The sequence below is a fragment of the Penicillium vulpinum genome, assembly GCF_028829585.1.
Source record: "Penicillium vulpinum strain IBT 29486 chromosome Unknown utg000001l_segment0_segment0, whole genome shotgun sequence".
NCBI classification, from domain to species: Eukaryota; Fungi; Ascomycota; class Eurotiomycetes; order Eurotiales; family Aspergillaceae; genus Penicillium; species Penicillium vulpinum.
In genome coordinates, this window is record NW_026643241.1 from 4,035,338 (window position 1) to 4,053,821 (window position 18,484).

The 18,484-nt window shown below is 48.5% G+C and overlaps 6 protein-coding genes across 6 annotated transcripts; 3 read left to right on the top strand and 3 right to left on the bottom strand.

Moving 5' to 3' along the window:
• Positions 1 to 24: 24 nt before the first annotated feature.
• Positions 25 to 1,824, top strand: N7479_001462 (MFS transporter; the record flags this gene model as incomplete). The annotated part of the gene is made up of 1 exon (XM_057249159.1): positions 25 to 1,824. One exon carries the CDS (start codon positions 25 to 27, stop codon positions 1,822 to 1,824), a length of 1,800 nt encoding a protein of 599 aa, XP_057113591.1.
• Positions 1,825 to 2,457: 633 nt separating this feature from the next.
• On the bottom strand, positions 2,458 to 3,669 carry N7479_001463 (putative 3-hydroxyacyl-CoA dehydrogenase; the record flags this gene model as incomplete). The annotated part of the gene is made up of 3 exons (XM_057249160.1): positions 2,458 to 3,150; positions 3,235 to 3,551; positions 3,606 to 3,669. 3 exons carry the CDS (start codon positions 3,667 to 3,669, stop codon positions 2,458 to 2,460), a joined length of 1,074 nt encoding a protein of 357 aa, XP_057113592.1.
• A 1,056-nt stretch (positions 3,670 to 4,725) lies between these two features.
• Positions 4,726 to 7,843, bottom strand: N7479_001464 (uncharacterized protein; the record flags this gene model as incomplete). The annotated part of the gene is made up of 7 exons (XM_057249161.1): positions 4,726 to 4,863; positions 4,917 to 5,559; positions 5,616 to 5,799; positions 5,858 to 6,704; positions 6,803 to 7,164; positions 7,217 to 7,709; positions 7,742 to 7,843. The coding sequence occupies 7 exons, from the start codon at positions 7,841 to 7,843 to the stop codon at positions 4,726 to 4,728; spliced, it is 2,769 nt and encodes a 922-aa protein (XP_057113593.1).
• Positions 7,844 to 10,145: 2,302 nt separating this feature from the next.
• On the top strand, positions 10,146 to 12,510 carry N7479_001465 (transcription factor domain-containing protein; the record flags this gene model as incomplete). The annotated part of the gene is made up of 9 exons (XM_057249162.1): positions 10,146 to 10,159; positions 10,218 to 10,306; positions 10,364 to 10,492; positions 10,552 to 11,060; positions 11,109 to 11,233; positions 11,291 to 11,366; positions 11,423 to 11,507; positions 11,564 to 11,935; positions 12,002 to 12,510. 9 exons carry the CDS (start codon positions 10,146 to 10,148, stop codon positions 12,508 to 12,510), a joined length of 1,908 nt encoding a protein of 635 aa, XP_057113594.1.
• Positions 12,511 to 13,055: 545 nt separating this feature from the next.
• On the top strand, positions 13,056 to 16,943 carry N7479_001466 (5-oxoprolinase; the record flags this gene model as incomplete). Its single annotated transcript, XM_057249163.1, has 2 exons — positions 13,056 to 15,572; positions 15,624 to 16,943. The coding sequence occupies 2 exons, from the start codon at positions 13,056 to 13,058 to the stop codon at positions 16,941 to 16,943; spliced, it is 3,837 nt and encodes a 1,278-aa protein (XP_057113595.1).
• A 123-nt stretch (positions 16,944 to 17,066) lies between these two features.
• N7479_001467 (uncharacterized protein) lies at positions 17,067 to 18,308 on the bottom strand (the record flags this gene model as incomplete). Its single annotated transcript, XM_057249164.1, has 2 exons — positions 17,067 to 17,203; positions 17,261 to 18,308. The coding sequence occupies 2 exons, from the start codon at positions 18,306 to 18,308 to the stop codon at positions 17,067 to 17,069; spliced, it is 1,185 nt and encodes a 394-aa protein (XP_057113596.1).
• Positions 18,309 to 18,484: the final 176 nt, after the last annotated feature.

Here is an 18,484-nt window from a genome sequence, read left to right on the forward strand (position 1 = left end):
AGGCAGATCACACGCAGATCAACAATGGAGGTAGCCGAGACTGCCAGCTCCTTGCAGCTGCCAACCTCTATCCCTTTTTGGCGACTCATTCTCAACCCCGGCGCTATCACTCAAGAGGTTGCTGACCACCCTTATGCTGGCTCAGGGACCGAAGAAGATCCTTATGCTGTGCAATGGATGCCCAAGGACTTTCAAAACCCTCTCCAGTTGAAAACATCCATGAAATGGTTCATCACCGTGGTCGCCGCCCTCGAGACCTTGGTCGTTGCTCTGGTCTCGTCTGCTTATACTGGTGGTCTCCTTCAAATTAAACAAGAATTTGGCGTAACAACTGAGGTTGCGACCTTGGGGGTATCCCTCTATGTACTGGGCTTTGCCCTGGGTCCTCTGATCTGGGCCCCGATGAGTGAAATGTTCGGTCGCCAGCTTGTCTTCGTCACAACATACTGCGGGTTAACAATCTTTTGTGCTGCTTGTACGGGCGCTACAAACATCGAGACCATGCTGGTCTTCCGATTCTTTGCCGGGGCCTTTGGTTCTTCTCCCCTCACTAACTCGGGAGGTGTTATCGCCGACATGTTCATGGCTCGCGAACGAGGATTGGCCTTGTCGGCCTTCGCATTAGCTCCATTCCTAGGACCTGTTATTGGGCCTATCGTCGGTGGCTTCCTCGGTGAGTCTAGCGGAGGCTGGAAGTGGGTGATGGGTCTCTTGGCTATCCTCTGTGGTACCATGTGGTTCTTAGGAGCTGCATTGAAGCCTGAGACATATGCCCCCGTTCTTCTTCGCCGGCGTGCAGAGACTCTCTCTAAGCTTACAGGCAAGGTGTACTGCAGTAAGTTAGATATTGATCAGGGACGTCTGACTTTGAAAGCCGCTTTAAAACTCTCTCTTTCGCGACCTATGATTCTTCTTTTCAAGGAACCCATCGTCTTACTACTCTCAATCTACCTTGCCATCATCTACGGAACCCTTTATATGCTCTTTGGTGCCTTCCCCATTGTATATCAGGTCCATCGTGGATGGAGCCAAGGTGTCGGCGGCTTAGCTTTCATCGGCGTCATGATTGGTATGCTTGGTGCGGTTGCATATTCAATTCCTGAAAACAAGCGCTACGCGAAACTCCTCCAGAAGAACGGTGGCTATGCGCCTCCAGAATCCCGCCTCCCACCATGTATGCTGGGCTCGATTGCCCTTCCTATCGGACTCTTCTGGTTTGCATGGACCAATGATCCATCTGTCCACTGGCTTGCAAGCGTCGCTGCTGGAGTTCCCTTCGGATTCGGAATGTTGCTCGTCTTCCTTAGTGTCTTCAACTACCTAATCGATGCTTACACCATCTTCGCCGCATCCGTCTTGGCAGCCAACGCACTGCTGCGGTCGTTGTTCGGATTTGCATTCCCGCTCTTCACCACCTACATGTACCAAGATCTCGGAATCCATTGGGCGTCCTGTGTTCCGGCTTTCTTGGCTCTTGCATGCGTGCCTTTCCCATTCCTGCTCTATAAATATGGATTGTCCATTCGGAAACACTGCACGTTCTCTGCGCAGTCGGAGGCCTTTGTTCAAAATCTTCTCCGAGGCATGCAAAAGGCCTCTGAGCAGCCTTCTGAACCTGAGCCTGAGAAGTGCCCATCCACTTCGGGAGACGATGAAGTCGCATCGCTCCCTCACATTAAGGAGACCTCTGCGGATGTCAACTCAATTCATCACACACTTTCGCGCACTTCCACCAATGCCACCCACACCATCCATCGCGTGCCCACGTATGAGGCCAACCCTTACAACATCGACCGGGTGCATACACGGGAGTCGTTCAAATAATCCAAGCCATCGATTATAGAAGGGGAATATGGGCGTTTTGGATGATGTCGGGCATATCGATAGGGAAAAGATCCGGTTTTTTTGGACTGGTCCTTTTCCAATGGGAATGTTGCATTGCTTCGTCTGTTAATTTTTGTTTTGTTGGATTTCATATACCATAGATCACTGTTAATTATAATTCTACTTCAAGATTTTTGATCTTGTACTACTATTTAACTCATACTTGAGCTCTTAATATAGGCTTCCAAATCGTAGGAAACATTCAGGTTTTTGATGTATCATTTTGCTTTTATATTATTCTCTATTTAGTAGAGACACTCTACGGCTCGATAGGGAATGACGTCAATGGCGGCGCATGGGCACAGCTTACCCATCACTGTCAGTATGAAGATCAGATCGACATTCATTACTCCATCGGTATAGACCGTTATCCCATCCAAGCCATTTTGAACCTCAGAGACAAAACCATGATTGAATTCGAACTATAAGTAGGAGGATATAAACAGTAAACAGTCGTCATTCGTCATTCTTGATACCTCCCGGGGCCATCCCTAGTATCCTATATTGCCCGTGTCCGATATATCAAATATCACGTCATGAGTAAAGAAAAATAAATTCCAAAAGCAACCACTTTTAGTGCACACCATTGGTCAACCCATTTGACATCCCATTGGTCACTCCACCAGAAACAACATGTTTCACACCATTAGTGAGTCCATTGATTTTGTCAAGAGGTACTCCCGGCGGCACTCCAACACAAATAGTGCTCTTTTTCCGGGGTCGCTCTGGTGCAGTCCAGATAGAACCATCATCGAGCAGTCCCTGGCCCAACGCAAGCGCCTTAGACGGCGCTTCACCTAGCCATTCGCTCTCTAGTCGGTCGATGTTCTGTTCAATTTCCCAAGCACGGCCACCTTCAATGAACATGGATGTGCCGTTGAGAGACTGATCAGTCAATACTCCGGTGGCCACAGTAGCAACCTGCTCGGGGGTATTGATAGGAAGATCAGCATGCTTCCACTGTGCCTCAACTTTCTTGATGCTATCTGTCTGGGTCACCCAGGGGCAAACGGTATTGATACGAAGATAGTGTTTGTACGGAGAGGAGATATAGTTGCGTAGGGAACGCATGAGGCCAACGACGCCGTGCTTGGAAGCTTGATATATGAAAAGAGACGGGCTGTCCTTGAAACCAGAGACACACGAGAATAGTAGAATCGATCGGTCGCAATTGGATCCACGGTTGTGGCGTAAGTAGACAGAGGCGATTCGGGTAACATACATCGAACCAAGGAGATTGACATCCATGACTTTGTGAGAGGGGGTCTTGAGGTAAGATCGTATTGTTAGATGCTTTCAAAAAAAGGAAGGCCTGACCAAGCCGTTTTTATCCAATCAGCAATAGCTTACCTGGCGAACGGTCTCCAGCGTGAGTGAAGTATCGAACCAATTCCCTATTTCTACGATACCAGCTGCCGAGACAACATGATCAATGCGCTTGTATGTCTTAAAAGCAAGATCAAACAATGCCAGTACCGATGGGTAGTTGGTGACATCCGTGGTCTGGAAAATCACGCGCGGCGGCATGTCTTCTTCTGGGCGGAATTTGTCGCAGCATTGCTTTAGTAGACGCTCGCCGGAGATGTTATCGAGGTCACCAATGCATACATTGGCACCACGCTCCAAGCATTGCGTCACCAGGCTCGCACCAATGCCATTAGCACCACCTGTATAAGGTGAGATAAGATGACAGCAGTGAAGTCAGGAAGGGTTCGGCATACCTGTGATAAGAACGACCTTTTTGGCAAGGCAATTGGTAGGAATATTGGGGATATATTGCGACATTGAGGGCAGATCAATTGGGGTTATTCAAGTGGATCAATAGAGACGATCTTGGGGCTAGATAGAGCAGTGAGATTTACAGATAAGCAAAGAAAATTACTAACTGCGGACCATAAGCTGGCTTTTATACAAGTTAGTTGCCTGTGCGGACACAGGGGGTTGTAGTCAGACAGTTTTACAAAGTCCTAATCAGACAAAATCCCCAATACTGAGGGGAACGAACCAATCCGTTTGGATAACACCATTCCCTAATCCATGGCATTGCAGAATATGGAAATAAACCCGGGAACAACGGTAACTCAGCCGAGAGCCAAGAATGCATGCCCAGATTGTCTCCATTGAGGGCTTTTGCATAAGCAAATGAGCGATTCCATGGGCATCCGGGCTGATGGGAAAGACCAGTCAGACAAGAAATCAATATTAGATGATGCGGGGGGATCAGCCAATGACGCTGGTGTGCAGATAGGATGCGAAGCCAAAGCAGCCAAAGCACACGGGCGGGAGGAAACCAAGCTAAGTTGGCATTGGCTTTCCCTGGCCTATACCAGGGGGTCTCTCGGAATCCTGTGGTCCGAGGTCTGTTTTTACTATTTGCTCAAAAGTCCTCCGACAGCCTGGCCACTTTTAAAAGATGGCACCGATGCTCAGCAGAAGATGATACGGTTGTGTCTATCTGCGCTCCACTTCTCGGAAAATCGGCTCGAATATATGATTTACATCGGATGGAGTAGGAACTGGGGTGCATATGCGGGAACGGCATGTCGGGGGACGCGGGGGGAAAAGAACAAAAGTACAAGTCAGAGTGTAACACTTGAAGGTCCAAACTCATTCTCATAATATGTTGAAGTCGATAAATTAGTTCTATCGTGTATGCAAAACAAAAAGGCCACTCCTTTCCAATATACATGAGTTAAAAAAACATAGATGCCATTGCGATTGCAAACGTGGGGAATACAGAGCATGAACATCAAACCAGCGAAATTCTACCCCAAAGGAGACCGAAAATAACAACGCAAGCCAAAAGACAGATATTTACAACTGGCTATGCGTCGAAAGGTCTTAACGGCGAGAGACACAGCACAAGATACCGGACTTGCCCAGGAACCAGAGAGATCCAATAAAGCGGAAAATCGACAGACCGGCGGTCGTCCACAAAATAGCGGCAAAGTATTTAGAGGTACGGACGGTAGAAGTGTTCTGCACATTTCAGTTAGTGTATTCCGCAGCGTAGAGTTAAACAAGATACATACTGTGAGACAGAGACGGGTAATTCCTTCACTGGTGATACACAGTACAAGGATCAAGTTGCTGAAAATCCAAATCAACACCAGGTTGGTTCGGAAAGCCTTATAGCCATCGTCCATGCTTGGTTCATCATTATCTTCGGGCACGACATACGGCTCCAGCGCTCTCTTCACTGTCGATTCAAACTGACTATCGATATCGGCCTGAGGCTTGTCAACTTCTTCAATGAAGTTTGACTTAGCATCATCTTTCTTCGTCTCAACGACGGGGAGGGAATCGCCCTTGTCTGAACCCTTAGTACCCCAAGAAACGTCATGCCAGTTGCAGAAAGCGTAAACCATCAGAATATTGATCGAACAGGTCATGCCAGCAAAGTATGCCCATGAGGACGTGAACATATGCCAGGGATCCATGTACAGGAAACTTGCGATGAAGTAAATGCCATAAGTCGAAACCAAAGCGATCAGAACGATACCTGCCCCGGAAGAACTGAAGAAAGACTGGAGGAAGTTGCCAATACCGTCGTCCATAGAGAAATCAAGTGTACCTCCAGTAAAGGCGTTCTTGACAAGGTAGAAGGATAGAACGATGACGTAGACTTGAAGGACACTGAAGTAAATAAACGAAAGCGTGTATGCGAGACGTGAACTGTTTCAAATGGTCAGATAGGCACTTCGAGGCAATTTCTTCGGATCTTGACTTACCCCTTTGGTCGATTTCCTAGCGCTAGGATGAACTGCAGCATCAAGAAGAAAATATATCCATATTTTAGGAAGTTGTTCACAATTGGCGAGGCGTCATTACCAAAAGGCCATCCCTGATCCTTGTTGGCCTCACTAGGAGTTCCGACAAGGTCCATGATAACACTAGTAGTCAGCCAGAAAGAGGCTAGTTGAGTCATAAGTTAGTATAAAATTCACCAAAGAACACGGGATCCAATACATACCGAGGGAGAACCAGGTCATAACAAGACCCGCGAAGTTGTACATCATCTGGATATGTAGGAAGAACAGCCGTAGGATATTGTGGCCACTCTTGTAAATTCGTCCGAAATGCATCATTGCATACAAACTAGCGGCGAACGAACCGTTCAGCCAACGACGTCGCTGACTGATAAATTCGGCTGCACCCTCTGGCACATCGGTCTCGCCTTTTGACGCCTTCACGTACGTTAGATGCCATTTGAATCCAGCTTTTGCTACAAGCTCGAAGCACAAAATACGGTCCTCAGCAAGGAACATATTCTTTTTGAAGATGTTCATGCCCTCAATACCCTTCTTTCCCAACTGCTTTGAGAGTGTGTGATCACCGTGGAAGTACTGCTCCAAGGGGCGACCCATAATAGCGCGATAGCGATACGCGGAGAAGGCACCTGGTAACACACTGACGTACCCGAAGGCACTTTCAAGGGGTTTATCGAGGATATTAGAGATCTTGTACTCAAAGTTCTGTGCAGCGACAAGAGGATTCATCAAGTTTTTCCACCCTTTTCCTAACATAGCATGAATCTCACCACAAGATCCACCCAAGTTCTTATCATTGTAGAAGGATTCCCACAATGCAAGGAGTGATTTTTTCCCCGGCTTAGTTCCGGCATCGATAAGAATCACGACTTCGGGGTTAAGGATACGACTGAAACCGTTGAAAAGCCAGCGGTGGGAGTTAATCTTCTTACTGTTCTTCTGCTTAAGACAGAAAATCATTTGAACAGGAGGAAGGTTTGACGAATCGTTACCCTGGGGCCGGATCAATTGTTGGTTGGCGGTAACAGAAAGTTGCGTAGTGTATTCGAACTAGGTCTTGTTAGTGGATTTTGGTCGACTATAAAATCACCGGGATAGAGGGATGGCAGATTCTGCTGGGGCGAATCAAAAGAACTATGGGAACTCACAATATGTGCGACTGTTTCTCGGCCATCGACGGAGCGCTTCATAATACCATCTTGGTAGATACCAATTGTGGCCAACAGGTCAAGGGTATTTTTGTCGCAAGGATCAATACCATCAAAAACCAAGGAGCACACAATCTTTTGCCAGGCCGGGCCACCTTTGTTCCAGAACTCCGACTTCTTCAGATTCACAATATCCCGAATGTTCTGCATAATACCGTGGAGTGTGCGGGCGGTCAGAACTTTATCTTCGTTGTAATAGGTGATGGCAATCAGAAGCTCGGTGTGTCGGTTGTACATAGCGGGTCGCAGATTGTATCCGTTGCGTAGGGTGAACTCGTCAGGATCGCAGGTGGCCGCGGTGTCTGTATGCGATTAGCTCCAGTCGCATCACCATTATTTCACATAAAGACTTACAACGCAGATGGGTGAATTCTTCCGGGAAGCCCTCCTCCGATTCCCGGTACTCCTTCTGAATCGCATTCTGGATGGCACTCGGGACCGGATAGTCGACACTGAGGACAGAGCCCTGGACCAGCTTAATTTTTCGCGTAGCATAACGCCGCAGCCCTGAGCCAGGTGCCTGTCGGTTCTGCCAGGCTTCTGATGGGGTCTCTGACATAGGTGATTGAATGCCCGATGGAATGCCCGAGCGACGGTTAACGCCTGCTGTGGGCTCCTGGTATGGACCATCGGGGAAGACCGTGACTCCAGGATCTTGTAGTGTGTAGCGACGGAGGGATTCACTCGAGGCATATGGGTCGTCGAAGGAAGCGTTGAATGGGCTGGGCTGATTGCGGTAGAGCAAAGATTGCTGGCTGTCAATGTTCTCTGATTTGTCCTCGTAGCCGTATGCTTGCTGTTGAACGAACTGTGTTAGCATCCGCTGCTGCATTGGCGGGGATTTATTCTGTCTTTCGTTCCAGATTTCTTGTCACTCACCTCTCGTGGACCATACATGCTATTCTCGCTTGCCGGGGGTGAATGAGAAGAGTTACCCGAATGAGGCGAATGAGGCGATGTGCTTCTATGGGGAAAAGACATGATGCGTGTTTCGCGTGCCCTCCAGGACTGGTCAAAGGGGAATAGAGATCTAGCCGGTGGAATGGTATCTCAAAAATCAAAAGAAAATATCAAGGTTAGAACTTTAAACTCCAGGTACAACGGCGCAATAGCGCAGCAATGATCTCGCGGGGTAGGTTGAAAGCAAGCTATTCCAGGCGACCTGTCCAGAGATCGAACCTATGTGAGAAACAATATGAGACCCGAGTAGAAAAGAGCGAGTGTTGACGTTCAAAGAGAGATGTGCGTAAGAGAATGGCTCCAGATGCCATCGACTAACCCAGGAGATATTTTTGGTGCAGAATTTGATTGGAGGTGCCAACGATGCGGGCTGTGAAAGGCGACTTAGGTGGAACCCCGGCACATCAGCAATTGTTGTTCGTCATCCAACCTTTCTGAGTATCCACCAGGGATCCCCATCCCAGGGCATACACTTGTATTGGGCATTGCCAACCGCTTTTCCCCTGCGCACGCATCGCATAACGATTGGGGGCTGCGAGACCCATAGACCCAACCACCGAATAACATTCCCCTTGATTATACTCCGTACTTCTCGCGATATCCAAGGTACTGCTATATGGGTATGGATTTAAGTCTGTGATCTGAGCCTTGCTGCGACGAACATAACTCGTCGAACATGTAAAAAGCTGCGTGTCAAGAACGCAATGCCCCATAGCATTGGTCAATAGGCGTCTTCTATGACCCATCACAGGCTCCCCCAATTAATATACATATCCCTTCTACCATCCGAAACACCCCCTGAGAGACTGATCTTGAATAGCTGCACGGAGTATAGCCTCCATGCTCACAAGGGCAGGCCGTGCAATGCCTCCCCGCCAAGCAATCACAGCGTGGCTGGGGGGTGGCGACTGTTGGGGATGACGACAAGGCGTCAGAAAACGATCGGCCGTGTCTTTCAGGGGGCTGAATTTTAAATCTGCGACTGGCCCATAAAGGTTCCACTTATCCAGCCATTATAAATTGAGTATGTGGGGAGTAAAAAGAAAAAAACAAGAATACTGGAGTAGCGCTACCACAGCAACAGAGATATGCAGTGCGAATAATGTGTGTCATGTGTTGTCCAGGGGTGTCACGTGCTCGAAGATATGTATACGTGTACACAATTGTCCTTATGCGATGTACAAAGTACAGCACATAAATATGAATCTCTTCATGATGACCATCATTTATTTTTAGACATTTAAACTCTTTCATTTAGTATATTCCATTTTTAAAGTAAATGAGTTTACTCTATACAAAGTATAAAAGTTGAGGTTTCAGATTTTAGATTTCAAAAAGGAAATATATATTTCACAAGATTGAGACATCTAGGCCATAATCACAAGGTCTCTCATTTCTTATGGATGATGTAGTATCTTTCTTTTATTGGGTTTAGCTTGGTTTGACTCAAATTTATCGCTTTTCTGTTGCGAAAACAACATTGTTTCTGTTATGTTTCTCTATTTACAAGATTTCGACCACTAATGCTTTACATACTTCATGCCCGCCCAAAACTCGGGGAGATATGCCAAGCTTTGAAGCATATCCATGCCATAATCTGGGTTTGTTCCTCCCTCGCTGAGTGGTTGCTGGCAGACTAGGGTGTCCCGACCGGGAACTTATTCTATCTTAAGCAGCTTAGCCAGGAGTGTCTCAGGAGATGGCCCTGGACCCTTTTCTTGGCGCGCCATTATTGAAGACATGTTTAGCCAAATTACACTCTCCAGTGCCCAGCTGACCACAGTATTTCAGGTTCCTGGTGGTGTTGCAAGACCCGCAAATGGCGTTGCTATGTTTTGAACGGTTCTTTCGTCTTTGACCCTTGTCGTTCTTGATCATACAGTCCAACTCTCTGTAAGTGGGGTGGGCGTTTATGGACAATGAGCCTCCGAAGACGCTTAAAAATTGTGGATATATCAGAATGCGTCAGAATGCACCATTTTCTTTTTACCCAGACACATCGGTATAATAAAAAGAAGTAATATAGGCTAATTGTCTCCTATCGTCGTACCATATTCCCTTGGGAGGTCGGGCCGAAAAAGATGAAGCGAAAAGCGGAGAAACCGGGGCTTTCCGTCCCGGTCTGAGTGTTTGATTCTACAATGTTTCACCACCAGTCTATTTGTGTACAGATCTAACATCTAGCATCAAACAATATGGTTCTTGGAAATGCAGGCATCTCACGTCATACGGAAGATCGCTCAAGAAGGTCGATGGTAGCCTGTAACCGCTGCCGTTCTAGAAAAACTCGCTGTGCCGGCAATCCACCCCACCCTTGTGCAGCATGCGTGGATGCGGGTAAGAATTGTGTATATTCAGAGGCTGAAAAGCGAGTCTCAATAACGGAGAGGTGAAGTCAGTCCAAGATCGTTGAAAAAGAGTCAAGGCTGACCCTCGCAGTTACTATCGTCAACTACAAGCGCAAGTTCCTGCGTCGCGAGGTAGGTTGGTTTCATATCTACGTAGGTAGTCATCTGGAAGCAATTTAACCAGTCAAAATAGAAGGTAGCCATCCAACGCCGTCAAGTGAGCCATCAATATCCAATCGTTACTCTGAGGGGCCACCAGAACGCGACGACTGGTGGTACAAAGGGACGGATAATTTATTCTTGAATCGATCAGGAGAACATCGTAGGTATCCAGTTGAAATATAATTTATTCTTATCAATGTCCTGCTAATCTTTCCTCAGATTTCGTGGGTGCTTCGTCCACCACACATCTCGCGAAACGACTCAATCCCGGCTCCACAAACCTTGCATGGGATGTGCGCCCACTTTACGATGACCCTTCATCATTGAGAAGACCAGTTGGTGGCTCATTACCTCAATTACCTCCTTTTGAGTTTGCGAAGCGACTATTCTGGGTACAATATGCCTACATTGGTACCATCTTCTCCCTTATTCAACCCTTGGAGTTTGAAGAACGGCTCGATCTAGTCTACCACCAACCACTTGACTTTTCACATCGTGAATCTTGCCTAGTATACTGTCAGACACTGTTAGTTATTTCTTTTGGCTTGATGTATAGTGTGAACCAGTGGATTGGTGAGGAAGGTCCTCCTGGCTTCAAGTATTTCAAGCATGCGTTACGTTTCTTGCCAGATATTCACGAAGAGGGCTCAATTCTCTTCGTTGAAGTTCTATGCTATGTGGCATACTATATGCAGAATCTGAACAGACGGGACGCTGCTTTCCTCTACGTATGTATTGATTCCATTGGCCTTCCGCTGTACCGCTAACGACATCAGATCGGACTCGCTCTGCGCATGGCTATATCCCTAGGCCTACATCAAGAGGTGTCTGACCCCTCAATAAGTGAAGCAGATCGCAACCGTCGACGTCGGGCTTGGTGGTCTGTTTACAGCTTGGACCGGTAATTTGGCCAATGATCTTATTTTTCTCCGAAAGCAAGACTCACACTTATGGACAGGCTACTCTCGGTCAAATCTGGCAATCCTATTACAATCCACGATGAGGACATTGGGATAACTTGGCCTACGACTGTGGTATGTTGCCTCCCCTGGTATGTCTAGCTATTAGCTGATTGATTGTTTCCACCTAGGGCGGATCAAACTTTGATCCATGGCCATCAACGGTTCTTACCCATTATACAAAACTGTCCCGTATATTGGGGCGCATTGGTGAAGGTAAACAGTCTCTTCGCCTTTTCTCGTATTGAAGCTGATCTGAATGACCACATCAGAAATCTACAGAAAGAAACCTGGATCTGGATCCAACCTTGTTGCTTCTGTCCAAAGTATCACAAATGATCTTTCTGGCTGGCTACGACAGGTACCAGACCGGCTCCGCATTGATTTCACAACACTCGACACCCATATAAATCGAGAGTCTGTCTCAATCAACCTGCACTTTTACTCATGCGTGAACATGACTGCGCGCCCGTTGGTCTTCTATGTCATCCAACGGCGACTTGACGCGGAAACCCCTGGATCCGCAACAGAAGATTGGAAAGAAGGGCTGGCCCCTAATACCGTCGCCGTCATTGATAGCTGCATCACGGCAGCACGAGCAACCACTGTAATCATGGATGCAGCTGCAAAACACAATCTTATTGGTAGGCCATCGCGATATAACTCCATCTATTCTGTCATAAATCCCCCCGACTAACCGAACTTTCTAGCTACATATGGATACCTTGATGGCGAATATATCTTCTCCGCTGCACTGCTGCTGGTCATGGTCAATGCCGCGTTTCCGCCTAATGAAACCAGTGCCCGGGCCATGGAGACTGCACTAAACCTTCTTCGCGGGATGGCAGATCGCGGAAATACATATCTGGACTCGCGTCACACATTACTGTTGGAATTACGGGCGGCTATTGGACCTAGATCTGCTGAAGAAAAGGACACCGAAGCGGCAAATTCTGTTGCTGCAGGTCAAAGGTGTCCTGTGACGCCGATGACTGAAAGCGGTGCAAATGTGTCAGACGATGCTCCAGATCCGAGTGCAGAGTTAGCACCCTCGCAAGTGCTTACTTATAACTGGCCACAACAGCCAGATCTCCCCTCTTTCCGGGATATTGCCTTCCAGTTCGATCTAAACGATGATCCAGCACTCTGGGAAGGGGCTTTGGATCAAATCGATATTGACATGGATACTGACTGGATTGAGAATACTTTAAAGCGATAAAAAAAAACAAATGTATATGTATATGTATCATTCCGAAATGATTCCATAATTGTATCTTATGTGTAGGACTTAGTACCTACGTAGTATTTATATGGCTTGACACATATCCTACGAGCCAAACATGAATTGACCAGACCCACATACACTGGAGTATTTTCTCCACAAATTGTTATTATTATTCTTATTATTAACTCCGTACTAGATCAAATACATAAGCCCCTATCTTCCCCTCCATCAATTTCAAACCCCGCGGCTTGATAACTTATCAAGCCGTGGATTATCAAGCCGTGGATTATCAAGCCGTGGATTATCAAGCCGTGGATGTGTCGGACCGAGGAAACCGAAAACGGACCCATCGGCCCGACACGTGACCTGCATGTAATAGCGAGCTGCACGATAATCATTGGGGAAGTGCTGGGGTATCGGGACGAGCTTTTATAATATAAATGAATACAAATCCCTTCTGATACTCTCTAGCTGTTATTCTTGCATTTTTCTTTTCTTATACCCACCCCACATCTTCCCACTCACACTACATAGTCACAATGTCTGACTCGGGGAAGATCACCATCTCTATCGATCGTGGCGGCACATTTACTGATGTCCACGCCATTCAACCTGGCCGCCCCGACATTATCTTGAAGCTTCTCTCTGTGGATCCTTCTAATTATCAAGATGCTCCAACTGAGGGTATTCGTCGAATTTTAGAGCTGGCCACTGGGGAGTCACATCCAAGAGGCCAACCATTGAAGCTCGACCGTATTGGTTGCTTACGCATGGGCACAACCGTTGCAACCAATGCCTTGCTCGAGCGCAAGGGCGCTCGCTCAGTACTCTTCACAACTAGAGGATTTAAAGATTTATTAAAAATTGGCGACCAATCTCGCCCGGCCATTTTTGACCTATCAATGGCTCGTCCCGGAGTACTCCCGGAGAGTGTCGTCGAGGTCAACGAACGTGTGCTGTCCTGCCATCCCTCTGCTGATAGCGATTGCTTCTCCGATTGCCGCATAGTAGAGGGAATCACCGGCGAGAAATTCCGTGTGGTGGAAGAACTTGACCTTGTTCAGGTGAAGGCAGAGCTCCAACGACTCAAGGAGCAAGGGATTCTGTCAATCTCTGTGGCGCTATTGCATTCCTACGCATACCCTGAGCACGAGCGTCAAATCGGCGAGCTCGCCCAAGAGATGGGATTCTCGGTTACCCTCTCTTCAAAACTTCAGCCCATGATCAAGATCGTGCCTCGTGGCATGTCAGCCGCCGCCGATGCCTACCTTACGCCTGTTATTAAGACATATATTGACTCCATATCTTCCAGCTTTGAAGGTGGCTTGGAAAGCCAGCAGGATTGCCGATTTGAGTTCATGCAATCCGATGGTGGACTGGTTGATTTCCGCAAATTCAGCGGTCTGAAGGCAATTTTGTCCGGCCCCGCAGCTGGTGTGGTCGGCTTTGCAGCCACTAGCTGGGATCCCACTGAGAAGACTCCCGTCATTGGTTTCGACATGGGTGGTACCAGCACAGATGTCTCCAGATTTGATGGCCACCTTGAACATGTATTTGCGTCCAAGGTTGCAGGCGTGATGATCCAGTCCCCTCAGCTTGATATCAACACTGTCGCTGCTGGCGGTGGTTCCATTCTCACTTGGCGCAATGGCTTGTTCTATGTCGGTCCTGAGTCTGCTAGTGCTCACCCTGGTCCGGCCTGCTACCGAAAGGGCGGCCCTCTCACAGTGACAGACGCCAATCTGTTCCTAGGCCGTCTTCTGCCGGAGTACTTCCCAAAGATCTTCGGCCCGAATGAGAATGAGGCTCTGGACACAGAGACGACTGCTCGTCTTTTCAATGAACTCACACAAAAAATCAACATTGAACGCAAAGAGCAAGGCCAGTCAGAGTTCTCCCCAGAGGAGGTTGCACTTGGATTCCTCAAGGTCGCAGATGAGTCTATGTCCCGGCCAATCCGTAACCTCACGGAGGCTCGTGGATATGAGACCGCATCTCATCATTTGGCATGCTTTGGAGGTGCTGGTGGCCAGCACGCATGCTCAGTGGCCAAAACGCTCGGAATCTCCCGCATCATCATTCACAAGTACTCTTCCGTTCTATCAGCGTACGGTCTTGCTTTGGCAGAGGTTGTCAAGGAGTCGCAGGAGCCTGTCTCGTCAGTCTACCTGTCTTCACAGTCTGATCTTCTTCAACATATCGATGAGTTGTCGGCAGCAGCAACCAAAGATATGGAATCCCAAGGCTTCCCTTCCACTCAAGTGCGCCATGAACAGTACCTGAACATGCGCTACGAAGGTTCCGACACCAGTCTGATGATCCTGAAGCCCGAGAACTCGACAGATTTCCTGGAGGAATTCCGCATTCGTCATCGCCGCGAATTCAACTTCAACTCCGACCGACCTGTTCTTGTTGATGACGTTCGAGTGCGAACTATCGCTTCATCCAAGGTACGGACCGAGCAAAGCCCCTTGGTTCAACTGAAAGAAGCCAATATGCAAGATGTCGCGACCGCTCCCAACAGCACCACTTCAGCCTACTTCGGCGATTCGAGCCGAATCGATACACCGGTTTATCTTCTCGGTGAATTGCAGAAGCATTCTCGCATTCACGGCCCGGCTGTCATCATTGATCAAACTCAAACAATTGTCGTGGCTCCCAACGCAGTGGCGAACCTGCTTGACACCTGCATTGTCATCGATCTCGAGGACGAAGTCCCAGCCTCTTCCGGAGGCGTCGCTGTGTCATCGGAAATTGACCCCATCAGACTTACTATCTTTGGACATCGCTTCATGTCCATTGCTGAGCAGATGGGTCGTACGCTGCAGAAGACCTCCGTTTCAACCAACATCAAGGAGCGACTGGATTTCTCTTGCGCTCTGTTCTCCCCTGACGGAGGTTTAGTGGCTAATGCACCCCACGTTCCAGTCCATCTTGGATCGATGCAATTTGCCGTGCGTTATCAGCACGAGAAGTGGCTAGGTAACTTGAAGGATGGTGATGTGCTGGTGGCCAATCACCCCAGTTGTGGAGGCACCCATCTGCCCGATATTACAGTAAGTCATCTTCACATTGAATACTCTCGTCAGATACTGATATGTTTATAGGTTATTACACCGGTCTTTGACCGTCCTGGCGGCTCTGAGATCATGTTTTACGTGGCTTCCCGTGGCCACCACGCTGATATTGGTGGTATCTTGCCTGGATCCATGCCTCCCAAATCCACCGAGCTGTGGCAAGAAGGCGCCGCCATAGAAGGCGACAAGATTGTTAGTGATGGTGTCTTGGATGAGGCACGTTTGATCGAGTTGCTTGTCACAAAGCCCTCGCAATACCCCGGCTGCGCTGGAGCACGCTGCATCAGCGACAACTTGTCTGATCTCAAGGCGCAGATTGCTGCCAACACTCGTGGAATCAACTTGATCCAAACTCTGTTCAACGAATATGGAACCCAGACCGTGCAAAAGTACATGTACGCCATCCAGGAAACCGCCGAGTCTGCCGTGCGCAATCTTCTCAAGGAGCTGTACAAGAAGTTCAATGGCCAGCCACTGGAGTCAGTCGACTACATGGATGATGGCACCCCCATTCGATTGAAGGTCACCATCAACGGTACCGACGGATCAGCCGTCTTCGATTTCGAGGGCACAGGTCCTGAGGTGTATGGCAGCTGGAACGCTCCTATTGCCATCACTCACTCAGCCATCATCTACTGTCTGCGCTGCATGATCAACGCAGATGTGCCACTGAACCAGGGATGCCTGGCGCCAATTGACATTCGTGTCCCCAAGTCCAGCATTTTGTCACCCAGCAAGACCGCTGCCGTTGTTGGTGGCAATGTTGTGACCTCCCAGCGCATCACTGACGTCGTGTTCAAAGCCTTCCAGGCTTGTGCTGCGTCCCAGGGTTGCTGTAACAACCTGACCTTCGGTACAGACGCCAAGCTTGATCCATCCACCGGGGCTGTCATCAAGCCCGGATTTGGATATTACGAGACTATCGCTGGTGGCAGTGGTGCTGGCCCAACTTGGAAGGGCGAGTCTGGTATTCATGTTCACATGACCAACACGCGGATCACCGATCCTGAAATCCTAGAAAAGCGCTATCCTACAATGCTCCGCCAATTCACCCTACGTGAAGGCTCTGGCGGCAAGGGCAAGAACCCGGGTGGCGAGGGTGTGATTCGTGACATCGAATTCCTTTCACCAATTCAATGTTCCATTCTGTCTGAGCGCCGCGTCCATCGGCCTTACGGAATCGAAGGTGGCCAGGATGCGGAGACCGGATTCAATCTGTGGATCACGCGGGATGAAGAAACTGGTGCTGAGCGCCGTATCAACATCGGCGGCAAAAATACTGTCTCGATGAAGACACACGACCGGATTGTGATCAACACTCCCGGTGGCGGTGGTTGGGGAGCTGTTTGAATGGGTTATATAGCGAGCGTGACTTTTTTTAGGATACCAGTCTCAATTAAATACACAGGTAGAGATACAGTGGCACTTTTTGGCCTCATGAATAAATTTACACAATGTTCAAATGTTCCTTTTTCACAACTTAGACTTCCCAAATCCTGGTCGCCACATTTCATTCGCTAGCCGGCTGGTGTTTACCATTTCTGGTCGCAGTTGGCATAGGGAAGAGACTCCAAGCATCTTCATGGTGATTTCAACTTCTTCGGAGAGGACTACAAGTCCGTTAGCTCAACATTGACTTGAATTCCAAGGTTCCAGTCCCAACTTACTGTCTGTACATCTTTCCACTCCTTCGGCGCCGTATGCCGCGAGGGCATAGTAGTAAGGCCGACCCACTCCAACCGCAGTGGCTCCGAGACACAACGCCTTGAGGACATCTGCTCCATCGCGAAGACCTCCGTCAACAAACACTTGGAGCTTGTCGAAGGCTTCTGGGTAGTATGTGCGAATCTCTAGGAGGGTCATCAATGAGCTTGGGGCGGAATGAATCTGTCTGCCTCCATGATTGCTCAATAGAATTCCCTGTACGCCATGTTGGACAGCCAGCTTCACATCCTCTACACTTTGAATTCCCTTGAGAACAAGTGGCCCTTTCCATTCTGATGCAATCCAGTCCAAATCTTCCCAGGTGAGACCACCATCTACCGAACCGGGAACCTGCCGACCTCCGAACGCTGGTGCAAAGTCGTTCTCATTGTGAATGTCTCTTGCATCTCCAGCACCAGCCTCGAGATTTTCTTGTGCTTGGAGGTAGCGGTCGGCAGTACGCTTTCCTAGTGTTGAAGTATCCACTGTGACCCACAGGCTGTGATATCCGGCTGCCTTGACTCTTTGAATGAGGGACTTGGCTCTTGTCCGATCCACAGGCACGTAGAGCTGGAATGACAAGTTCGAAGGGCTTTGATTGTTGAGTAACCGTTGCTCGTCCAGATGAGCATCCATGATTTCTTCGAGCGGCTTAGTAGACGCCGTACTGATCATGGTGTGCATGCCTTTACGGGTTGCTCCTCTCACCAGCAAGGGTTCAGCGCCAGGGTGTGAGCTGCCCAGTGTACCCATAGCTGATACGAAGAATGGGAACTGGGAGGTATGTCCCAAGATGTTCCTTCGAGTGTCTAGTGAATCAACCTTCCTCAAGATCCGGGGTCGGAAGTTGATCAAAGCCCAGTCATCGAGATTGGCCTTCATTGACAGGCCAGAAGCAGCTGAGCTTGATGCATATACCCATGACTTCTCTGGTAGGACATTTTTTGCGACTTTCTCAAAGTCTGTTGCGGTGACGCACAGAGAAGAATGAGGAAGAGTTGTGTTTGCCATCGTAGTTATAGTTATAGCTTCCAATATTGGGATATGAAGCAAAAAGAAAACGAACAAGGAACATGGGGCTCTATAAAAGATGGAGGATCAGATAACGGCCCCGAAGTCGGCCCCGATCGGCCACTGATTTCGGCACGGCTATGTCCATTTCTAGTAAAAGCGATTGCCGAATTGCT